The sequence below is a fragment of the Protomyctophum bolini genome (assembly GCF_963924005.1).
Source record: "Protomyctophum bolini genome assembly, chromosome: 9".
Classification (NCBI taxonomy): domain Eukaryota; kingdom Metazoa; phylum Chordata; class Actinopteri; order Myctophiformes; family Myctophidae; genus Protomyctophum; species Protomyctophum bolini.
The window spans coordinates 31,977,304-32,001,112 of record NC_137870.1 but is presented as its reverse complement, the minus strand read 5'-3'; the positions used below and the strand labels follow the sequence as shown (position 1 = coordinate 32,001,112).

Here is a 23,809-nt window from a genome sequence, read left to right as displayed (position 1 = left end):
ACGTGAATATGCAATGTACTTGATATGTATTGTGTACTGCCTGGAGGCCTGGAATGTAATAGACTGAGTATAGCCACTGGAGACAGCTCATAGAGCAAGGTCAACTTGCTGCTAGCTGATGTTGTTATGTCTCAGTGGCACGTCATTAGGACACCAGGATCCAGAGGTATATATGATTCTGTAATGTGTAATAAACTTTGTGAACGTTTTAATGTGACCAGCCTCGTGTCATGCCGAACCACGGAAATGTTCAACCGGGTCGTCACACACCAGAACCAGATGAAGGTCCAGTACTTAGTATATAATCATAACAACTACTATGTATGAATTAATTACTATCGTCTAACATGTACAGTACAGTTTCTTAGCTTTTGTATATGATATAATCCAGTCAACAATACTGAATTGGTCTCAAGGCTTATAGAAGGCTAAAAGCTTGCCTTTTTAAACCTTATAAACATCAATGTTAATTTAAATTCAACATCAAATGTCTAATTCATTCATTGTTTTTATTGCATGCATTTGATTATCATAAGCTTAAAGCCTGATTTTAACAAAACATGCGGTTACTATAGGCCTTGTATTTTATGCAGAATACAAACAAATCTGGTTGAAAATTACAAGCACTGCAACAAGCATAACATCAAGTACTGGGATATGATGCTCATGTATACATTTCCAGTATAAGACCATGTGCAATAACAGTATGTGAGGAATTCTTTTACATTTTGGCTTGTTTAAAAAGCAAAGTATTTGTATTTTGCATTGTGGTGTCGACAAGAAGGAAACATGCATTAACTTCTTTCTAGGTACACATCAACAAGCGCTTATTGTTTGCTAATTTGAGACAGTTTAATTAAGCTTAATTTAACTAAGATTATTCTGCTGAAATAGGCCTGTGCAATGCATCCAGTAATTAAATTAAATAATATGTTAAACGCTACATTGCTGATGTGATGTTTTAGGGAAACCTTTACCACACCGCACAACCAACACCTCCTTCCTTTATTTTCTGAAAATCTTATATTTTTCATTTCCTGAAAAATGAGCATTTTGGAGTTATGTGGTTTCTTCCCGACAGCAGAGATATCTGTGTTGGTAAACAGAATGTTATTTGTCCTAATAACTGATGTACCGGTAGACATCTCACTTCAGAATAGCCCAAGCTACACACACAGTCGCCAGTTTTAATTTAACCATTTAACCACTCAACTGCTTCAACAAAATATTACTACTAAAATTGTTTTTGGAATAGTTTGAAAACGTATTTTTTTTTTAGCTACAATGACACGGGGTTAAAGTAGTTGAATTTAACAAAATGAACCCCTTTTGGTTCTATTTGGTTTACTGTGCAACTCTAGCGATCCATCTCGTCAAGCAGTGGTGTTGCATCTCCGGTGACAGACATGGGCGTGCTCTCAATCATGGGACTCGGCGAGGGTCGCGGTGTCATCCTACTGGGCCTCTGCTTCTTGCGCTCTGCCTCCTTCTCCTGGAGCCACTGCTCTGCCATCTTACCCCAGTCCACTGCGGTATGTGCAGTCGCTCTGAGGATTTGGGAGCAGAAAGCAGAACAGTAAACAAACCAGAGAACCCAAGAGTGACGGTCGAAATGTGGTCCATCTTTTAGGCATAGGAGTATGTTAGCAATATTCCCATCTCGTGTCGTGTTATAGTCGATGTTATAAAGTATAAACTGAAGTGGTTATTATGGATGCACACTACTGTATATGATCTCTTTTGTGGCTGAATGACCCAGGTGTATCCTCACCTTTCTTTTTAACTAATAATGGTTAACCATATGAAGGCTGGTTAGAAACACTGATGTGACTTACTTTGGCTGTATCTGTGGTGTCCTGTTCCGGGAGGAAGAGGAAGATGGTGTGGAGGAGGATGGTCGATGCCCCTGTGAGGACTGAGGGGTGCTGCTAGGATACTGCGGGGTGGTGACGTTCTGTGGTTGACTTGGGGTGGTGTAGGAATAACTGGGTGTCATAAGGGGAGTGGCAAGAGGCTGCTGGGCAGGAGTGGCAAACACCTAAGAATGCAAATGAGATCCAGGGATTGGCTTGGTTAAAAGAAGTCTGCTGTAGCATAATTTACTGTAGTTGTGTCAAAGGAGTCAAGAAGGTTGTGTAACGTACATGGTAGGCACTACTGCTGCCCCCTCCCCCAGTGCTTCCCCCACTGTATGCGTATTGGCTGGATGCCCACTGAGCAGGGGTTGTGTTGGGGTTCTGACCCTGGCCCGTCACTGCAGCAATGGCACTGAACATCTGAGAGGTCATGTTGGGCGGGAGGGCACTGACCGCCCTGGTCAGGTCTGAATAGAACACACAAAGCACAGTACCCCCTACTGTGAGACACTGAATACCATGCAGTGCACTATGGAGGTGTCTCATTCCTTCAAGAATGCGTTCAACTTCAGTGTTAATTGCGTTGACTAAAACTATGATAAAAACGAAGCTATTATGACTAAAACTAAGACTAAATATATGGAAACTAGACCATAATGTTAGTGGAGAAGAGATCCTGTGGAACTAAGACAAGTCATTTTATGTTTGTTTGCGCTTGGGTGTTGCGCTCTGAAAATAGCACATCTACAAAGTAAAACTTTTCAGATGACAAAAATGAACTCAATGCAATAACACAGATTGTACTGATTGACGAAAACAAACCTGCAATATTGATATTGGCTGGTGTGGTATTGATGGATGCAGGAGTTCGTGTTCTACTACAACTGCTAGGGGTGATCCCTATCAGAAAGAGGAATATATCATTATAGGTTCAAAATGGCTAGAGTCTCATTTAGTTGTGAGTTTTCTCTCTCTAGTTTTTTCTCTCTGACCTGGCACTGGTTCCTGGTAGTGGTCCTTGAACCAGCGGAAGAGTCCATTGACCGTGGGAAACATCTGGGCTCTGTATCTGAAGCCTTCAGGCGTGATGGTCACAAATTCAACCCTGTCAAATGAGATTCTTTCAATGATTACGGTATTGGAACAGCAAAGATATACAAGGTAAGTACTGTATATGAGAAAAAGAGGTTGCACATCAGCAATGGTTTTCAGTAGAGTGCTAAACCCAAATCCAGTATATACATCAAAAAAGTTGAATTAAAAAAATTCCAAAAAGGTAGCACATCCAAAAATTACAGATTATTATTAGAATAACTATGTCGGCATGATGACTTATTGTCAGTATCGGCCAAAAACGAGGATGTCTATCCCCTTTTCAATGTGCTTGCTAGACCCCTGGGAGATGGATTGCTGAGGTAGAGCCTCACCTATCAGCTCCCGTCTTAATTACCCAAGCCGTGCTACTCATACACTGAGTTGGCAGTGCCTGGGATCGGACCGAGACCTAACCCAGTGGTCCAAAGGCGCACACGTGCGCTTGCGCTTGCTCGCGCACGCACGCACGCGCGCGCGCACGCACGCACGCACGCACACACACACACACACACACACACACACACACACACACACACACACACACACACACACACACACACACACACACACACACACACACACACACACACACACACACACACACACACACACACACACACACACACACACACACACACACACACACACACACACACACACACACACACTTCTTAGACAGTTTGTAAATACAATAACTCTATTGCCAAAAACTTTACTGCCAAACACTTTATTTGTTCAATCCTCATCCGGTCTTAGTACGTCTCCAATGCTCACGATTTCTCTTGGCAAAGCAGCACCCTGGCACAGACAAAAAAGCACGTCATGCCCCCCCTTTCTGTCTTGACACACATTTTATCTTTGGCCGTGAGGAAGTCCAGGGCCAGGGCGCATGGATAGAAACTAGGCCAAGTTCCTCTGCAGCCTTGCGCTTTGTATACAAAATGCAAGCATGCTATATGAATGGGTCATTAACATGACAAAGATGGTGGGTGTTGGTGTTGGCTCTCCAGCTAACCTTGGCTTTCCTCTGGGCTGGTAACCAAGCAGGAACTTGCCTGGAAACTCTCTACAGGCAGATACATAGTAAGGAATAAAAGTAGGCTTCTCCTTCTTGCTTTTCACCAGGACCTCTTCCATTTTCTGTAATTCAGAAAAACAGCAGCTGATGATTGTTAAACAATACTTCAAAATTGGTCCAAAGTGGTGTTGAAATTCCCACCAGCACACAGAGAAAATAACATGTTGTTATACACTAAACTAAAATATGGGCATTTGCTCTGATACAACTGTAAATTATATTAAACACAAATTACTCCCTTTCTGTCACCACCACTGCATTCTTGAAAATATTTGTGACCAAGAAGATCACGAGCGAATGCAGCCATCGGTTGGACGTATCGTGCAGTGATTTCATCCAGGTCTTCAAATTCCTTACGAAACAGAGGTGAGGTATGAAAGTGAGAATGAATTTAATGTAAATACCGTATATGTATAGAGGGTATGCGCATGCATAAAATGAGTGTCAAATTTAGTGGCATAGTGAGTTTAATGTCGTTAAATGCAATCAGATAGGACTTTTCTGTTTGGATGTTTGGGCTGTCACGGCCAGTGTTTTTGCGACTCTGTAGGTAGGCGTTCCCACATAACATCCGGGTATGATGATGTCACGCACATACCCTCTATATATTTCATCTATGTAGAGACCTAGTAAGTCACAGAGCCTTACTTCATTGTTGATCCAGAGGGTGTGACCCAGGCTAAAGGCATTCTCCTTGCCCTCCTCCCGCACATCAATGTGCTGGTAGATTCCTTCAGCTACCTTCCAGGTGACTGTTAGGTGGTTCTCCCCCTTGCTGCTTGGTCTGATTATCAGGTCTCCCTGGTCCATGGACTCCATCATCTTCTCCGCCTGCTTAAAGTTGATATTATGGAAGGACGGGTGGGCGATTACTCTCTTAATGTAGGCTACAGAGAGAGAGAAGCATGGCCAATATTTAAGCAACATAAAATATAGTACATTATTTTGTTAGTCTCAAGTAAAGATGTAAGGTCTTCACACCGGGGCGCTTTTCATGCTTATATATTTTTAGAAATGTGATTGTGTCATGAGTATATTCACACAGTGAGGTTGAGCAAAAGCATCAAAGGGTATGAACTAGAAAAAGGCAAAGGTCTCCACCAGGCAAGGTCAGGTTGTGGCCTCCTGGTGGCGCTATAATAGGCCAATATGAAAAGGGTGCCATTTCTTCTCACGCCTTGGGTGGCAATTGGATGATTTGAGGCATTTTGTTCCAAAAATGTGTTTTGCAAACAGTGTTTCACAGGCCAATGTGAAAAGGGTGGGATATATTCCTCAGCCTAGTAGGAAAGTCTAGGGTCAGGGCCAATCCTGAAAGGCAACTTTGAAAGGCAATCTTAGCCAATTAGGATAGAATTATATGAAATATCGGACAGATCCGTCTTGCACACATGACTATAGAGATACTGTGTAACGATTTGCAGGATTTTTGGACAGAATCTGGAGGAGTAATAAAAAAAAAGTGTTTTACAAAAGTCGGCCTCCTGGGGGCGCTATAACAGGCCGTTCTGGAAAACGGTGCCAGAGATTAGCTGTAGACGGACGGACAGCTATATGAATAGTTGAAAATAAATAGGACATTTACATATAATTTATTCATCACGCCCCCGGGTGTGTGAAGACAGGGCAAAGCAAAGGGATACAAACTTGTTCTGTGCTGTTTCATCTTTGCCTCTTCCTCTTTCTTCACGTCTTCACTCTCGTTATCAAAGTCATAGTAAGTGTCTTTGGGGAGCTTCCAGTCATTGTTCTTGTCTGACAGGTCCGATGTCCGACAGGTCAGGTCTACGCTGAGCTTCTCTATGTCAATCTTCATGATTCTACAGTGCACAGTCATGCCAACCTACAATATTGAGCACACATCTTACAATCAAGTGACATAGAAGCATACAGTGGTAGTCTCTATATTTGACAAAGCCTGGTCAAACAGTACCAAACTGGTGTTTACAAACACAACAGTTAGATGAAGTTTAATACAAATACAAATAAAAATACAACCTTGACTCTTTCCTCTGGATGCTTCACCACTTTGTCACTGAGGAACTTTGTGGGGACAAAGCCATTGACTCCATTGTCCAAGCGACAGCGTACGCCTATAGCTTGTCCAGGACAGGAGCCACTGTCAAAATGGTTCCACACCTGGACAGAAGATATAGAATCACTTGCAGTCTTGCAATAGCTACTACGATTGTTACAAACATTAACATACAGTAATGAAGCACCACACTAAATAACTACAGTGATATCTCTACCTCGCTGAGTTCAGGGAAGTTGTCTTGATGACAGAAAGGGCACTGCCACAGACCCGTATCATCATTCCTTATAGCTTGGTCATAACTTTCTCCCTGCGGACGTCGATGAGCAATGCCTGTCACCATGCTGGTAATCAGTTTACCTAGAGCGAGCAATAGACCTTTTCATGGCAGTCATATTGACATACATTTAACGTGTAATGTTACATCCTGTACAGGTGACTAATTAGGCTCTGTTCCAAGTCAAACTGAATCAGGGAGCTGCTCTTGTGCAAGTGCACAGCCTTAACTAGAAAAGTGTTCTCCTCGGAGCACAGGTCTCCGCCAGGCCGGGTTGCCTACCCAGGGCCGGTGCATTTATATAGGGCCTTTATCCAAGGCACTACAAAGTTTGGAAGTCAGTCTTGAATCAGGTTGGAATGTGAAAAATCGGACAGATCCATCTTGATCACATGACTACAGAGATAATATGTACTGATTTGCGGGCTGTTTGGACAAAATCTGTAGGAGTAAAAATCACACATGCAGTGTATTATTACATATAAAACAAAACCAGTCACAAGATGCATATTGGCCACATGACTTCTCTCGTCCTAAACAAAAGTCCATAGACTTGGCCACCATATGACGGAATTTCAAAAGCCATGCATTGGAGGGGCTGGTGCCCCCCAAAAATGTGTTTTGCAGAAATCTGCCTCCTGGTTGCGCTATAATAGGTTATTTATTGGCCTCAAGGGAGTGTGAGTGTTTCACACTGACCCTGCAAACCTGAAAAATCTGACCGCTCCATCTCTGCCCACTAGGTAAAGAAAGACACATTATAGCGCCACCAGGAGGCCGATTTTTGCAATACATTTTTGAGGGGCTAGCCCCTCCAATGTCTGGCTTTCAGACTTGAAGTCCTGTGGCAGCAAAGTCTATTATTTATTTTTTATTGTTTGTCTTATTCATGTCCGGGTAGCTCAGTAGAGCAGAGCTCTCGCCTTTGGACCACAAGTTCATGGGTTCGATCCCATGCTCCCCCAACAAAAACAGGCCCCCACTTGTTGTGACGTCATGTGGCAGCCACAGTGGGAGCCCCTCACTTCACAAAAGTGTGATTTTGAGGGCCCCGCCTATGCCCAGCTTTGTGTGTCTGTGTACCCCATAGCAATGTTTTGATTGGCTGAGCAATGTGTGTACCACATAATTGATGATAAAAAGTGAGGGCAGAAAAGCGAGGCCAATTGTGATTGGCCGGAATGTGATGATGTATGACGATAAGAGCACCCCCTCACTTCACACAAGTGTGATTTTGAAAAAAGACAGTAACTCCTACAGATTTTGTCTGATTCTGCCTGTACAGGATGTAATATAGGACCCTACAATTCATGGCAATATGAGAAACGTTGTATTCATTTAAGTGACCATCGCCATTCGATTCAGAGATTAACACCACAATGAATGTCAGATTCAAACCTACGTACGTTTACTATTGAGAGATCAGTTTAGTCTGCAAGTTTGTGTGCATTATAATCACCAATGTAGAAAGTCTCTGGTGTCTCCTTAGTGACCAAGTTGAAGATCTCTTCTGTGTTAGGACTTCTGTAGCTGGACCTCAGATCTTTATATCTGCAGCTCAGTTCAGCCCGGATGTCATACAGCGTAATACCCTTGTTTCCATAGCCCTATTAAACACAGGCATTGTTAGACAGGGAGATTTCCATCCTCTGAACCTCTGAAATGCAAGAAATACTTTGTCTGAGGTTGGAAGAAGGTTCATGGGGAGGTTCAACGTTCAGAGATAGTCACTTAACATGTTAAACTCAATCTCAAACTCAAGAGTTGTGTTCTCTTTTCCAGGATTCAGAGGCTGGAGAACAATAGTAGTCTAGTTGACTTAATACAAAGGCTGGATGAGGTTTTCTTGTATCTAGCAAGGCAAAAAAAACGACCAGATTTTTGTGATATATTTAAGATAACAAAAGGCTACTTATATCTTACAGACCTGCCTTTCCAATTCTTCTGCAAAAGCATCCAAGTCCAGGTCTTTCAGCCGCTCTGGATTTTCCAGGATTTCTTCCAGAGCTCCTGCAGGGTTGGCATCCTCAGCTGACTCGTCATACTCTAAAGCATCCACAGCCATCTTGCGCGCCCACTCATAGGTCTCCGGGTGAACCCGTGAGCCATCCAGAACCTCAATGTAGGAGTCAGTGCTGCAGAAAGAGATGCTAATGAGATTCTTTAAGATAATTACCCAATACTTCAGCAATAATGCAAGTGTAATTCTTGACATCTTAAGACTGTACTGTCCTGTCAATATTAAAATAAGTAATTATTTCCATGTTGTTGTTGTTTTTTTCAAGTTTTTAATGTTGGTGGGTCTGAATCCTGTGTGTAGCATTTTTTCTTCATGCACTATATCTGCACATGATTCAACAGTCTATGCCTGACCTGTCCCCCAAAGACGCTGTATCAATCTTAATGAATCCGGCACAGTTGATAAAGATTTTGGGACCCATGTGACACATGGTGACCAACTGAGTACGATTTTCCAAACGAGTGTTGTTCTGCTTCAGGATCTGAAAATCAGTCAGTGAATAACAACAGGCGCTGCAAGTTTACACTTTCACACAACACATTGAAAGCAGGACAAAAAGAGATGTAGGGTAAACCAATTGCAAAATGCTGCCTCCCTCACCTTTAAAAGATGGGTTCCTTTTCTAGCACCCAGTCCACAGATGTACTGGACCAGACTCTGGGTGTATGGGTGGGCCAGAGCCCGGTTCACGTCCACACCCACCTCGTTCACCCGGTTGATGAACTCGCATTGCAGAGCGTTCAGCAGCTCCTCCTTCACCACATGATCCTGTAGACCAGTGGTCAAGGACCCCCAAAATGATACTGATCAGCCTGCGGACCCCCATTTGAAAATATATGCCAGGGAGCCCCATAAGAGAAGATTCTTACGGCCCTAGCAGTGATTCTCAACCCGTTTAATTTCAAGGACCCCCAGTTTGACATGCATATTAGTCTACGGACCCCCATTTGATGGAATTTCTATCTCTGATACCCCAATTTAAATTGTAAAACTACTGTTAATTTAACTCTGAGAGTGTACAAATGGACCAAACGGACCCGTTAGGTCCGTTTGGTTCCATTTAGGTCTGTTTGGTTCCATTTGTACACTCTCTGAGTTACAGACCCATAAGGGTCCATTTTGGTTCCTAACTATATTCTTTAATTTAGCTAGGGACCCTCTGGAACTCCCTCAAGGACCCCACTTTGGGAACCACTGCTGTAGGGGGTTTCAACTTTCAACTGGTTTCAACCAGGGACCAAGAATCAACCTGGGGACCACTATTGTGTCAGGGGGGATTTCTTCCTTTCTATTCTTGGCTATATAGTGGTGGCAAAGCACCGTTTCCAACATTGCATTGTACTTATTATTCAGGTATGCCAGGGTGAGAAAACGTTTGCATGCCATACAACAAAGGCAACAAATAGGCAATTAATTTAAGAAAACATATAAAAAGGTTTCTGCAGGATAGCAACGATATAACCATCAAACCATGCATGTGTCAGAAATATGTTCCCACGTTTGGGATCGATGTTTTGCTCCATGCATAACTAAGGCTAATGATATCACAACATTAATATCATTACAGGTCGGCATAGTATAGTTTCCATCATGTGTAAATGATCAAACCAATGTGCTCAATAATCACTGATGATTTGCATGAGTCTGGTTTATACGGTGCCACATTCATTAGCATCTTGAAGAACATTATTATTGGTTGAATGTCGTCAAAATGATGGTTTGAGTCAGATGTCACTACCTGAAGGGGGTGCAGTTTCAGACAGAGGATGTCCTCATCACTGCTACACACTTGTGCATACTCCACAAGAGGATCCTGAATCTTCCTGGCTAGAGACACAGCTTGTCTCAGGAGAGGAGGGAAATCCCGGAAATCTGCCTGTACAGTGTATGTATGTATAAGCATAGGGATAAAGTGTGGGAGTCAGTGCTGCAGACAGATATGCTAATGAGATTATGTAATTAAACAAAAAGAGAGAGAACAGACAGCTAGAAAACAAAAAAATCACACCTGTGTGAAGTGAGGGGCACTAATATATTAAAGTCTAACTCATGTTGATTAGGTGATGTAATGGTGATGTAAAACAAACGGTGCCAACACAAACATTAAACGCCATTAACAATATGACGTAATGAGTTAGGAAACACGTCATTGTGCTTAGAACGCAAACCCCTGGTCTTTCCATCCTGGTCCAGTTGTGGCATCCATACTTTCTCTGACATATTCAATAATGAGGGTTTAAGATCATTTGAAGACCTTAGGAACAGTTATGGTTTACCAACAACCTCTTTTTTCTTCTATTTACAGTTAAGAGCAGTTCTCCGAGCACATGAGGTGCCGTGGAGAAATGCTCTACCTGTTCACCCACTTTTTGATTACATAACTAAGATTCCCAAATCTGAAGGCTTTGTATCCTATTTGTATAAGAAATTAAGAGAATCTACATGTCCGCCAATGGGTGTCTCTACAGTCTGGAACGTCGATTTAAAGAGTTGGCAGCAGCCGACCAATTGGAAAAGAACTTGGGAAAATATTTCCCTCTCATCACGAAATTATAACTATCAAATGTTGAATTTAAAATGTATCCAAAGATTCTATCTGACTCCAAGAAAACGGTTCCAACTCCAGCTCTGTACGACACCCATTTGCACCCTATGCAACAATAACAAACTGGGAACATACATGCACATGATGTGGGAGTGTCTAGATGTCAATCGTTTTTGGTCTAGAGTTTCAGAAGTACTATCTGAGGTAATGGGAACTACAATTCCCCTCTTGCCTAATATTTTCTTGTTGAATGATGATTCAGCGATTGGGTTAACATTGACAATGCCACGTAGAAGACTCCTGCTCTTAGGGCTGACAGCTGCAAAAAAACTGCTCGTCCTAAGATGGAAACCTCCCCATAAACTTGAGACCTCACAATGGATCCTCTCACTAATGGACATGATCTCTCTGGAGCTCTCTATAGCTCGATCCAATGGGGCACAAGAAAACACACTTGATGTCTTATCCACAGCACTAGAAAAACTTAAAACATGCCAACGTCCTTGATAACTGTTGTATTTTCTCCTTTTTAATTAGATTTTTCCAATTGTAATATATCTGTCTCGCCTTATTTATTATTATTATTATTATGATTATTTATCTTGTGATGTATTGTAACCCTTTATCTGTTTCGCTGTTCAACCTGTGGGGTGGGAGGGTGGGGTGGGGGAAAGAAACCCCTTTTCTTTCTTTCTTCTAACAAAAAATCAAATAAAAAACTTGATCACAAAAAAAAAAAACAATATGACGTAATGAGTTATAATATGACATTTTCCCTTCATTGGCGTTTACAAAACAAACATTGATCTAAAGACAAACATTAAACCTGTGTATAGGAGGTTTAGAAATCTGAGACGTGCAGATGACCTCTGATTTCTTGCTGTTCATGTAGAGGATGGCGAGCTCATTATCAACCAGTTCCACAGAGATGGCGGGAAAAGATGCCTCCTGCTCCAGCTCACTGACTGCGCGCTTTATGTCATCAATGACCATTAGGGCGTCCCTGCGCGTGCGCGCGCGCACACACACACACACACACACACACACACACACACACACACACACACACACACACACACACACACACACACACAATAAATTGGAGCATATCTACAAATGATTCAGATAGGGTTGAGTATAAAGGGGAAACTGAGGGACCAACCTGTTTTCTCCGGAAACAGCAATGATGTGAGGCTTCTTGGAGCTCAGGAACTTTTTCAGACTGTCAATATCGTGGAGCTACAGTAATAACATATTGTTGCACAGAATTAGAGTGCTTATTGGTAACGATGCCATCCCTTGGATTAATTCAGTGGATCCCAAACTGGTGTCAGTGTGTCAAGTCCAAGGTGTGCCTTGGGACTTTGTGACAAGCTAAATTATTATTGTATACAACTACCGTATACAAAAACTGTATTTTTTCACCCCTTTCAATCTGGCATCCCTGTTTTGCCCATGACATTGTTCATTGTACGTGTTCAGACATAGAGAAAATAGCCATATTGTGAGTGTAGATCTGCTATTTTCTCTATGAATACAGGTGTGCCTTGAGATTTTGACTTGCTCATCGGCGTGACTTGGGCATACAATGTTTGAAAAGTTTTCAAAACCACTGGCTTGATGTAACCTGCACCTGATTTAAATACAAAGTGTTTCACCTTCCGATCTCGTTCTTCTTCTTTCCATGCATTTCTCCTCTTAAGAAAATAGGGAAGCCTCAGGAAATCCCCCATCTCTCCATCACCGTTCACTAGGGCGCAAAACACTGGTGTGTCCCTGAGGAGCAAGAGATAGATGGGGCAAACTGCTACACTACAGGGATAAATACACTAATAAAGCCTATAGCCTCCATGAGGTAAAAGCTAAATGTCCACTGTGTCAATATGGACATTGACCTAATGACCTACCTGCCGGATGCAAAGGCTACTCCCAGTACGCGGAAGCCCTTGCCCTGAGCCTCAACCACCAGCTCCTCCTCCTCCTCCTCCTCTACTTGCTGATCAGGACGATAGGGCGCCACCTTCAGCCAGTTGTACAGCTTCCTGCTGCAGGCCTGAGGAGTGGCAACCACTATCACAAAACTGTGGGCTCAATATACTGTACATCAATGCTCTGAGCCGCCTGCTTTGGAAAGTCAGTGCCAAAATAAGAAACATTGTTATCAACACCTGGGATACCTGGGATGTCAAAGAAAGAAAGATTGCTTTTGATATTATACATTGACATCATATTTTACCTTTGTTTGTATGCATAATGTTGTACTAGATTCAGAACTGTTGGTTGTGTTAGTTATAGAACATGGTGCTGGCCCATCAGACAACATGCACATACCTTGATAATGTTTTCTTTTGCCTCTGCAATCAGCTTGTTTTTTAGTTCTTTAGCCATCTGTGGGTAGAGAAACTGCTTAAGAGAACGCTCAATGGCCAAGGTGCGTTGGCGATTCCACTCCTGGACTTGGTGACTGAACTCGTCTCTGTAATAAAACTGCTTGATCTCCTCAAAGTAAGTCTGGTCACCATACCTGCCCAATAAGCATAATCAATGGTTCAGTACAGCAGTTTAACACAGAGGTTCATCAAGAGCGATAATGGCATTTGTCAACTGCTCAATATTGAGTATGATGTTGAATATCTTCCCATCAACTAATAGAAAAAAGATAATTATAATTAGGCTTTATAAGAACCAAGAAGTTAGATTAGTCTGTGACATTTGTAATAGTCACTCCCAGAAACATTGTCACCTAACGGTGAGAAAGATCAGAGCTTGTCCTACTTATTAAGCACACCAATGGGTCGAGACGCCACAAAACGGTTTTAGCGTCGGCACATGGTGGCGCATGTCGACGCAAGTGATTCAATTGGTTCAATTCAATGGTTGCTTGCAACTACATGCGTCTACTCGCAACCGTTTGTTTGCAAGGAGTTGCATGCAGGGTGACCCTTTGGTGTGGTTTGGGCTTTAGGTTATAGTTCTGACTCCGAGGCTGTGTAACGCTGGGAAGTGGGAACCCATCAAAAAAGCGTTGCCCACATGCTGTGAGCGACTCAGTGCACAGACTCAGAGGTTTGTGCACGACTCTTGTCGCCAAATCTGGCCACAGTGGGACATCTAGTCAATGCGTTTCAATGAGAATGCTTGCGGGAAAACATTCCACCCAGAGCGTGAAAACAACGTCACGTGCATGGGAGCTGAAAATATCTGTGTCTGCACGTGCTTGTGTGTCTGGTGGGTTTCAAGTGTAACACTGGTCTATTAAGACATATAGGTGTGTACTGAAAGAAATTCTTACCCTTTCACTCCTAACAGATCAATACAAATGTTGATGGTAAGCAGTCCCTCCTCCTCTGCTTGACACATTTTGAGAAACTGGTCTCCATTCAGCTCCTTCACTGGCTTGTTCTTTAGGTACTTGAATGAGTAGCCGTAATGGGCCTCATCTACATCCTGTAAGACAAACAAATACACGTAATGTTTTTAAAATGTTGGGTGCAGGTCTTTTTACTGCATCGTAAAGATATAAAAAATTGTTGAGCTTTAGAGTACGGTTGTCCTGATCATGATTTTTTTGCTCCCGATCCAATTCTGATCATTTGATTTTGAGTTTTATAGAACACTTTTATAGAACACTGCCATATCACAATAGTACACTATCCAAATAGAATATCCATGTCTCCATGACTCAGCCATAATCATACAAGGAGTTCCTAATGCAGCTACACCTAAATATACAGTGGGATGCCATCATGGCATCAGGTGCAATCAAATCAGTAAAGGACTGACGGATACTGAGATCTCCATATATATTAAACTTCCACTAAACTAAACCATTTATAGATCTGGTCAAAATGGTTTGAGTTTGTATTCATTCAATTAAATTACATAAAGGTGTATGATATTGAACATCTAATGTGTGAGGTGGGTCATGTTTTTTTTAAAGAAAAAACTAAGAAAAAACAAACAAACAGGTTCTCTCTCTTTCTCCCATACTCTCTCACTATGTCCACGATATTTGGGCATAACGCAGATTTGACATATATCTGTGCGCCTGCCCTGGTTTTTAAATTGCCAATGTTCAGTCCATATACTGTATGGGCATATCTGCGCCCCCACCACAACTTGAACTTTATATAGCAGATGACTATTGCATACACATCCATATTGGATGAAAATAGTGTCCTTTTATTGTTGAATTTGTTATGTCACATGTTAAACCTTACCTAGATTACTTGATGATTAAACCAACGATTAATTCTTCAAGTGTACCTTTTTGCCTTTCTTGGTAGGTTTGATGTTGATCTTGGCTCTCTCTTGGAATGTCTGCCTTAAAACATGTCTGACCAGGGGCTCCCGGGCAAGTTGCATAGCAACCATGTAGCGCGTGCCTTCCAGCACCGCTTCCTCTGTACTGAACTGACTGGGCAGACACAGACACATGAGCTGGTTTCGTCAGTTAAATTATAAATATAAGCTTGAATGCAATAGAAAATAAGTTGACACCAGCAATGCCTATATAACTTACCTGCAGATATATTCCTTGGCGAGCTCCAGAGGCTCAGCAGGAAACTGCTCAGTCTCATGACGCTGGTAGCTGTCACGCAGGTTCTCTCCAAACTGTTCTGGAGTCAGACCAAACTTCTTTGCCAGGCCATCTGATGAGACCAGATCAAAGAGACTATGTCATTAGATATATTGTACACTAGAGTGATACAGTGCCCTAAACTATTTTCTCCAGAGTATTAATAATACTAATAATTTAAAATTATAATTGTATACATTATAGGCTTGGTGTAATTCTGAAAGTAATGAGTTTCATTTCATGCAAGAAACTGCATGTAAAATGGTGGGACATTAAAATGCCTTTTGCGTCCAGTGCCTAATTATATTTGAATACAGTGACATCTAGTGGGCATTACTGGTAAGGCACTAACCCAGCCCAGCAATCTGGCAGATACTGTACATGTCCCTACGAGATGCCAGCTTCAGGTCAGGCCCTTTAATCTGCTTTTCCTCTTCCTCTTCCTCTTGCTCCTCATCATTTGGTTCTTGCTCTCCTGTGAATGTAACACATGATGCTGTTTCTTTTAAAGAACAATATTAAAGCAAGATTTGAGTATGAGAACTTGAACCTACCATCTTCATCCACTTCTTTAATCTTTTTGGACTTCTTCTGGCTCAATTTGGCCACATTTTGCATCTTTGGTATGTCTCGACCATAATACAGCAGAAAGTGGTTGTAGACATCACCCAGTTCTTCACCAGACTGGACATCCTTCAACCTGTAAGAATAAAACGTTCAGAAACAACATGGAGGATGCATTTCAACTCTGGTAAAACAGCCCTGTGTGAATAACAGATTCAATGGATTTATTGCAGCTCTTTTTGAATAAGTTGTATCAGGCTATACCTTTCTAGATCTGGAGTGTCTAGTGGGCGGATCCCATCAGACAGTGGTTTATCTGGGTCTGCTGAGATCTGCTCAAACTGGTAGGCCTGCATCCTCTGGAAGAGGCGCCTCAGGTTTTGTTTACGGCTCCTCAGCTGAGTCCACTGCAAAGACAGTTAGACTGGTGTTGCCATTCCAGTGGTCTGGCATTTTTAGTCCATTCTCCATTGACAACTCACTGAATACTTCACATTACTGCCGACCATTGTCCAAAGCATAATGCTGAATAGAGGAATGAAGCGCTGCCGTGGTCCTTTGTTGTAAACTGAATACAGGTGCTCGTTGGCGAGGGTTCAAACATGAAAAGATAAAAAAGGGGTCTAAGGCACTCTGTTCCAGTGAAGTGAAAAAGCCTGTATTTTATGGCATGGCAAAGATTAATAAAAATCATTCAATAATTTTTAATGATCTTCGCCATGCCCTAAAATATAGGCTTTTTCACTTCACTGGAACAGAGTGCCTTGGACCCCTTTTTTATCTTTGCATAATGCTGTTTGTTTCAAGGCAGACTATTAATTTCAGTATACAGTTACAGTATAAAGTTGAGTTAAGCCCGACACGCGCCGCGCGGCGCACACAGCCGCCTCCATTATTTTCAATGAACATAACGCACACCGGCTCCGTCCGCCGCGCAGCAACTCGCCGCGCCGCAACTCGCCGCGCCGCAGACGGTCGCAGCCGGTGTGTGGTGGGCTTGTGGTAGTGATTTATCATCTAGTCGAGAAATTCAGAAATACAGATTTACAAACAAATTCAAACATCATGCAGTGATGTTGACTCAATTATTTAAGTTCTGTAATGATTTAATGTTTAATCAAAACAAATTAAATATAAAAATGAGAATGATCTGTTTGTTTGATATGTGACTGAAGCTGTAAATAGACAATGACATGTCATAAAGTAAGTGTAATAGTCTAAAAGTATAACAATAATAATTATTATTATTATTAAAGGTATGCATCCCATCAATCACCTTCTCATCCCATTGCCAGACCTTCCACAGGTCATTTATATTGAGCTCTGGCTCCACATACTCTTTCCTGTAGAATGCTATGAATGGAACCTAGGAAGACATTAATAATTATTAAAATGTTACTTCTTAAGTCCTTTGGCATTTTCAGACAATGATACTGAATACTGAATCCTACGCTCTATGGTTTTGTTTCAGGCACACTCACAAAGAATAAATACCTCAAAATGCTGGTTCCTCATGAAATTCAGAGCTTCTTTGATCTTCTGAATCATGCTGGGACCTTTTCTGCTGAAATTAGTAGCAGGGCCTCTTTCCAAATAATCTGTGTTTTCCTGAGTTTAAAACAAATCTTACCGATGAGTGAATGAAAGCCAACCAGTCTGCTATATTGACAGATCAATGTGAACGTTCATACCTAGACTGTAGATTTACCTGCATAGAGATGGTGGGAGTGGAGAAGGCATTCCTGTAGATCCATTCAGCCTCTTCCTCCAGCTCATCATCCTCTGCAGGCTTCACAGGGAGGGAGCGCAACTACAAACAACAAAGATACAAAGGTTTGACTGCTTAATTGTAACATGCTCACAAATGCACACTATAATTGGGAACTATGACATACTGTACCCAAAATGTTTCCACGCATTTTATTATGGCTATAAAAAAGTATGTGAAGATGACAATGACTCAATTCTCTACAACCACATTGTTCAAAAGTAGTTCAAGTCTTCAGTCACACCTGAAACCTCTCAGGCATATCTGTGGAGCGGATCTCGTTGTCCTGGTCTGTCATGTGACTGCTCTCCAGTTCACTGGGCTCGTAGATCTCAAAGATGCTGCGACGGCCCACCCTCTTTTTAACCTGCTTCTTAGGCCGGTCCCATGACTCATCTTCTGCATCCTCCTCCTCGTCCTCTCCGTCATCATAGGCCTCCGTGTCAAAGTCTGCAAAGTCAAAATCACCTCCAAATATCTCTTGGGCTTCCTGAAGAGCTCTGTGGAAATGACCTTGATGATAAGTGAGAAGGCAAATGATACGTCCCTTGCACAATTCCGGTATCTGTTTTCAAATGTCTGAATCACTTACGCATCCGTGTAGCCCGGCAATTTCTTCCTCCATTTGGGTTTCTTCAAAGGCTGCCCGTCGTCATCCACGATGAAGTCATCGATGTCTGAGGATTCATTAAATAAAATGTTATGTAAGGCAGTGGTTCTAAAACATTTTTAAGGATCCCCAAATTGATATACATTTGACCCGCGGACCCTTATATGAAAAGATTTTGTGCCAGGTGGAAGAATCTTTCAATACAAAAAAAAAGAGAAAAAAGTAAACCCAATCTACAAGCTTACAACAGCTATTTTCAAATTGCCAAAGTATAATATAGGGTTAAAGTGCATGGTTAAACTGATTTTAATGCAATATTAACACATTTTGCTGGGGACCCCCATCAAATCCCCGGACCCCACTTTGAGAACCACTGATGTAAGGTAAACATGAACATGACCAGTCAAAAATAATTGTATACTAAGGAGCGTCTTCCTACCAGACTCTTCCTCCTCCTCTTCCTCGTCATCCCTCGGATGTAATGGAACATTGACTGCTGCCTCTCCATCATCTAGGCCACTCACACCCATGAAAATCTCATCTGCTATCATGTCCTTCTCGTGAGCCTCACGCACCTCACTGTCTCCTTCCTCATCATCATCGTCAGACATATCTCGTAACCGTCTGAACTTTTGCTGGCCACAGGAAAGAAAATGAGAATGTGAGATAACATGCTAGAAAATGTAGTAGAATGTGTCACTGTAATACAACAGAGCCTCTGACATTTACCCTTTTCACTTTTACTCCCAGGTTCTCTTCAATGAGATCAATGTCATCATCGTCTAAGCGGTCATCATAATCTGCAAACATATAATGAATTGCATTTTTATAGCGCTTTTCCAAGTGCTAAAAGCGCTTTACAATGGTTCATTCATTCATGCATTGGGAGCGACAGGAGGTGAAGCGGTGAACAGTCGACGCCAGCGTCCTCACTTCTCACATTCACACACCAACGGTGGCGAGCTCACACCGACCGACTCATTGGAGGCAATGTAGGGTTCAGTGTCTTGCCCAAGGACACTTCGACATGTGGACAGGAGAAGCCGGGATTCGAACCGCCGACCCAGGGATCATTGGACGACCTGCTCTACCTTCTGAGCCACAGCCGCCCTATATACAAAAAATATATACATGAAAATGTAATTGCCAGACTGCACATGGAAAGGGACCACGGAATGAGGAGTCGCTTACTCCGTTTCCGCTTGCGGTGCCCAATTTCTTCCCCAGAGTCACTTCCTCCTTCTTCATCCGGCTTGCCTTCATCTACCTCTTCATCACCATCTCTCTCTAAGCCATCATCAATCAGACCACGAAGGTTTCCATGCTCATCTTGATCCTCTGCGTTTTCTTCCTCCTCTTCATCATCTAAGATGAAAAATGTAGTTTCTTGTAAACATTTTACCGTCAACACAGAGCAGTCATTGCCTTGAGATACTACTGTGTCAAATGGAACCAAATATAATTTACAGAATACCCACATAGGCTGATCTTACCATCATTGTCCTCTCTGCGTTTCTGTGGTGTTTTCTGCTCACCACCAGACTGTTCAAGTAATTCCTCCTCGGATTCCTCTGCCTCACTTTCAATGAAGTCAGACATGATACAGCTGGGTCTGTTGATATGATCAGCGGTTACTTACACTGAGCTCAGTTACATCACATAATTCCTATATGATGCATTGTGAATAAGGTGGCCAATTTATTTTTGTTTAATGCACCATTTATTTGATTAAATAAATAATAAATCACAAACCTATTTTCTGTTCCATTATATTTAAATAATATCAAAACACTGTAAAAGCAGACTACGGTAGGTTTGTTAAAACATTCACTACACAATTCAATTCATTTTTATTTAATTCATATAGCTATTATAGTCCACCAGGCTGATTAATGATTAAGAAGGGCCAGAGCGCTACCATGCAGTATTTGGCGTATCCATCCCTATTGATTTCATATTACTGCAGATGTAGCTGGAATAATTCGCCAGTGATAACCTTAATGCACTTTATTCCAATCCTGCAGCATGACAACACTGATATTTATCAGCAAATCGTGCAATGTAGGCTACTTTACAACGTAGCCTATTTTTGCGCGAACAGGGAACTGAAGTGAGCCACAGTGCAGTTGATCTGGTCAGGGATGCTGCTGCTCAGGCAGGCATGCTAAGTGGCTAATACAACATGCTGATGCAGTACTGTAGCCTACAGTAGTCCACACAGATGCTAAAGGTGACATGGTCCCCCTACGTCGCATTCCCTCATGCGATACCCAATCATTAACATACCTTTGGTGTTAGATCCGTAATCCCTTGAATATGTCCCGTTTATAAACTAAAACAGTCATTGTTTCGGGTGTTGCAAGGCTGAATGGCACATTACCAGCAGTAAGACGCAAAAGATGAACGCAGTAAAGAACCCACAAAACTAATGGAGGAGAGGTGACGCAAAAACGTCACAATATCAGGTAGAGGTGCCGCCTGAAAACCTTCAGCCACCAGATTCGCTCGCGCGCGCGCGCACACACGCACGCACACGCGCGCTTGATTTTTCAAATGCTTCAACTCAAACATCAAAGAATACTGCTTTATTGTCCATTTGCACACACAGGCGAAATTATTTGTTTTATACTTATTCAGTGTGCGCATATAGCCTACACTCAATCTAGATTCTAGATCAATGTCAATGTGGAAATACACAGCTAAATCATTTAATTATGTTAAGTGATGAGAAGTCAAATTTCCAGTCTTGCATGGTTCTCTCTTCTAAAAGTACTGTTCCACCGGCCTCATCTGAATGTCTCCAATCTAAAAATAAAAAAGACAAGACTTAAATGTTTGTAAGTCATTAGCCTACTGAAGTAAGTGAGTACCGGTAAGTAAACTAAGTATCTCACACTGCATAAAGCAATGAAGGCATCATAAAACCAAGTGATTGTGTTTACCTGCACATGTGCAGGTGCACTTAAGGCATAAGTGACAGCACTTGAAATGTCTTTGGCTTCCAAACACTGTAAAATAATTTAAAAAAGAGTCAAGACGCTGTTTTGGGATGGCTGAAACTTCACCATGTTTAGATTATGGTCATTATAGATGTATGGAATATGTCACCTTTAGACTTGCATACTGTGAAGCAGCCTTCTCAGGGCTGAGGCTGTGCATCCGAAAAGCAAATTCAGTCTCAACTAAACCAGGAGATATACACTGCAAAGGAAATTGATTGTTAGAATGAGAATACTTATTTCATCATGGTGGTGCACAATCAATAACCAGTTAAAAAACTAGGTATGTTAATAATTAATCAATCGTTAAGAAATTCTGTTGTTCCATCATTGGGTGGTTTTCTGTGAATGTAATGCTATCTGTGCACACGCAAGGAACACACATGTGGGCCGGTGCCCGGTTAACAAAAGTACCCACCTTGGTATAGCCACAGAAACGTCTCTGCTTTTGCATGTGATGTGACAGACAAGACCCCCTGAAACCCCACTTTTCATTTAATTGTATTCCTCACAAAGATGCGATTGCCTGGCCCTGTATCTCAAATATCTGATTAAGGAATATAATATGCCTTTTGTATTCTTTCTGTATATCAGCAAAATGTGGATTTTTATTTTAGACATAACCAGTTAATCGACCGATAAGGTTATTAATGAATTAATATAGATAATTCACATCCCTAATCTAAATATAGGATTTATTGACTATATGATTGCAGCATATTTAGGGTGATGGTTATGCATGTGTTATGAGCGCTTTAGAACGAAGACAAGATATCGAAGTCAAGAGTATCGAAGAGTATATCTTACTGTCGCCCTTATATGCGTCTTTGCATCACGAAGTTCTTGCCGTATGGCCTCTGTTAGGGCAGTCACTGCATATTTGGTAGCAGTGTAGAAGTGTACGTCAGCATTGTGAACTACACGATGTCCACTCATGCTGCAACAGATAATGGATTAGTATATAAAAAATATATTGGCACAATAGTACACTATATCAATAGCTCGCCTCCTGAATGCCAAAATCTGTGGGCCTAACACATGGTTGCCTCATCACATACTACATTTTATGGTTAACCTGTAAACAATATTGTGACAAACATGTGACATTCATTTGACTTAAGGGTGTTGATTAACCAGAGATGGCTGTAAACATGACCTGAAAGTAACTCTAACATTATACCTGTTTATGTTTATGATGTGCCCATCATCAACATTTCTCTCTTTCATTGACTGATATGCTTCACGGACGCATATAGACAACGCAATGACATTCACCTGCAACAATATCAAATGATCAGCCCTGGCTGGGACACACAATGTAACATAACTGATTACTTCCAGTAAGTTCCAGAGGATGCATTCGACATTCCACGTGGTGGATGATGTAAATAAATGAATAGATAAAACCTTACATCTGTCATGTTTCTCCAGCTACTGGTTTTGCCACTCAACAGTGGTTCTGGATGAGCCAAGCCAGCATTGTTGATGCAGACATCCACACCCTGGTGTTGGGCTTTAATGGCAGAGAACATGGACAGAATCTCATCTTCATTGGACAGGTCGCACTTGATGGGAACCAGAGTACCACTGTAGCCTGCATTTACACACTCTGCTGCCAGTTTCTGAAATCATGAGTAATGAGGTAGTTAATTGCAGCAAGTAAAAGGTAGCCTTGGATCAAGGCTATCCCATAGATGTATTTTATTGAGTCTGACTTTTACTTTCTTTTAGTAAAAGTCAGATTCGATTAAATACATCTGATAGTCTTGGTCGAAGGCTAAATAATAGGCAAATGTGAGCTGGATGGATTCCAGCTAGCCTCTTCGGGACCTTTAAAAAACTAAAACAACGTCATAGTAAAAAAAAAAACGTCACGGCCACGGCTTTGTGTGGGGAACACGCAGAGCCAGGCGTATGAAAGGTAAAGGTCCCGACTCCCGAAAGGGGCTAGATTCCAGCATGTTTTACTACAGGAGTAGCCTACAAACGAATGCTCTGCTGCACTGCAGCCTGCATACGTGCAGGCAATATGCGCAGCCCCGTCACACACACTGTACAGTAACATTCACCAATTAAATTAAATATGTTTGTTTCAGTTTCAATCTTTTGCACACCTCTACTTTCTGGACGTCCCTAGCGCAGCCTACGACTTTCATGCCGTGTTGAACAAGCTCCTTGGCTATAGCCGCCCCGATTCCAACAGAAGCACCGGTCACAAGAGCTACTCTGCCTTTCCAGCGATCCATTCTAGCGAAAAACGACTATGCCTACAATATTGTGACTAGAGTAGAGACCACTAGTGTTGACATCTGAAAACTTTGCTGAGAGAGGCACTTTGACCACCACCACCACGTGATAAATTGTGACCAATCCCAGCGCTCAG

General features: G+C 42.0%; 2 protein-coding genes across 2 annotated transcripts; both read right to left on the bottom strand.

Annotated features, from left to right (window-relative positions):
• Positions 1–568: 568 nt before the first annotated feature.
• Positions 569–21,015, bottom strand: LOC308320955 (transcription elongation factor SPT6-like). Its single transcript, XM_080771704.1, has 37 exons — positions 20,714–21,015; positions 19,921–20,039; positions 19,619–19,792; positions 19,157–19,227; positions 18,867–19,062; positions 18,410–18,494; positions 18,062–18,317; positions 17,758–17,859; positions 17,544–17,657; positions 17,326–17,415; positions 16,314–16,456; positions 16,040–16,185; positions 15,838–15,960; positions 15,429–15,558; positions 15,173–15,323; positions 14,199–14,353; positions 13,238–13,430; positions 12,814–12,959; positions 12,565–12,682; positions 12,069–12,145; positions 11,774–11,909; positions 10,100–10,237; positions 8,962–9,129; positions 8,715–8,842; positions 8,269–8,476; positions 7,801–7,948; positions 6,282–6,424; positions 6,028–6,168; positions 5,677–5,872; positions 4,678–4,916; positions 4,265–4,381; positions 3,967–4,091; positions 2,849–2,961; positions 2,679–2,756; positions 2,145–2,323; positions 1,836–2,038; positions 569–1,547 (listed from the first exon to the last, which is right to left on the bottom strand). The coding sequence occupies exons 2-37, from the start codon at positions 20,024–20,026 to the stop codon at positions 1,358–1,360; spliced, it is 5,226 nt and encodes a 1,741-aa protein (XP_080627830.1). The 5' UTR covers positions 20,027–20,039; positions 20,714–21,015; the 3' UTR covers positions 569–1,357.
• LOC308320956 (dehydrogenase/reductase SDR family member 11-like) lies at positions 21,016–23,736 on the bottom strand. Its single transcript, XM_080771705.1, has 7 exons — positions 23,541–23,736; positions 22,839–23,048; positions 22,607–22,701; positions 22,234–22,363; positions 21,536–21,628; positions 21,370–21,435; positions 21,016–21,232 (listed from the first exon to the last, which is right to left on the bottom strand). The coding sequence occupies exons 1-7, from the start codon at positions 23,670–23,672 to the stop codon at positions 21,191–21,193; spliced, it is 768 nt and encodes a 255-aa protein (XP_080627831.1). The 5' UTR covers positions 23,673–23,736; the 3' UTR covers positions 21,016–21,190.
• Between the last annotated feature and the right edge of the window lie 73 nt (positions 23,737–23,809).

What these genes read in the sequence shown, in the direction of transcription:
- LOC308320955 (XM_080771704.1), bottom strand. Translation starts at nt 20,026, where the DNA reads ATGTCTGACTTCATTGAAAGTGAGGCAGAGGAATCCGAGGAGGAATTA. An exon ending in TGGGAGTAAAAGTGAAAAGG is followed by an intron (nt 19,063 to 19,156) that starts GTAAATGTCAGA and finishes TCCTGTGGCCAG; the next exon opens with CAAAAGTTCAGACGGTTACG. An exon ending in AAGAAGAACGAGATCGGAAG is followed by an intron (nt 12,146 to 12,564) that starts GTGAAACACTTT and finishes TTATTACTGTAG; the next exon opens with CTCCACGATATTGACAGTCT.
- LOC308320956 (XM_080771705.1), bottom strand. Translation starts at nt 23,672, where the DNA reads ATGGATCGCTGGAAAGGCAGAGTAGCTCTTGTGACCGGTGCTTCTGTT. An exon ending in GCTGGAGAAACATGACAGAT is followed by an intron (nt 22,702 to 22,838) that starts GTAAGGTTTTAT and finishes ATATTGTTGCAG; the next exon opens with GTGAATGTCATTGCGTTGTC. An exon ending in CACATCATAAACATAAACAG is followed by an intron (nt 22,364 to 22,606) that starts GTATAATGTTAG and finishes TATCTGTTGCAG; the next exon opens with CATGAGTGGACATCGTGTAG.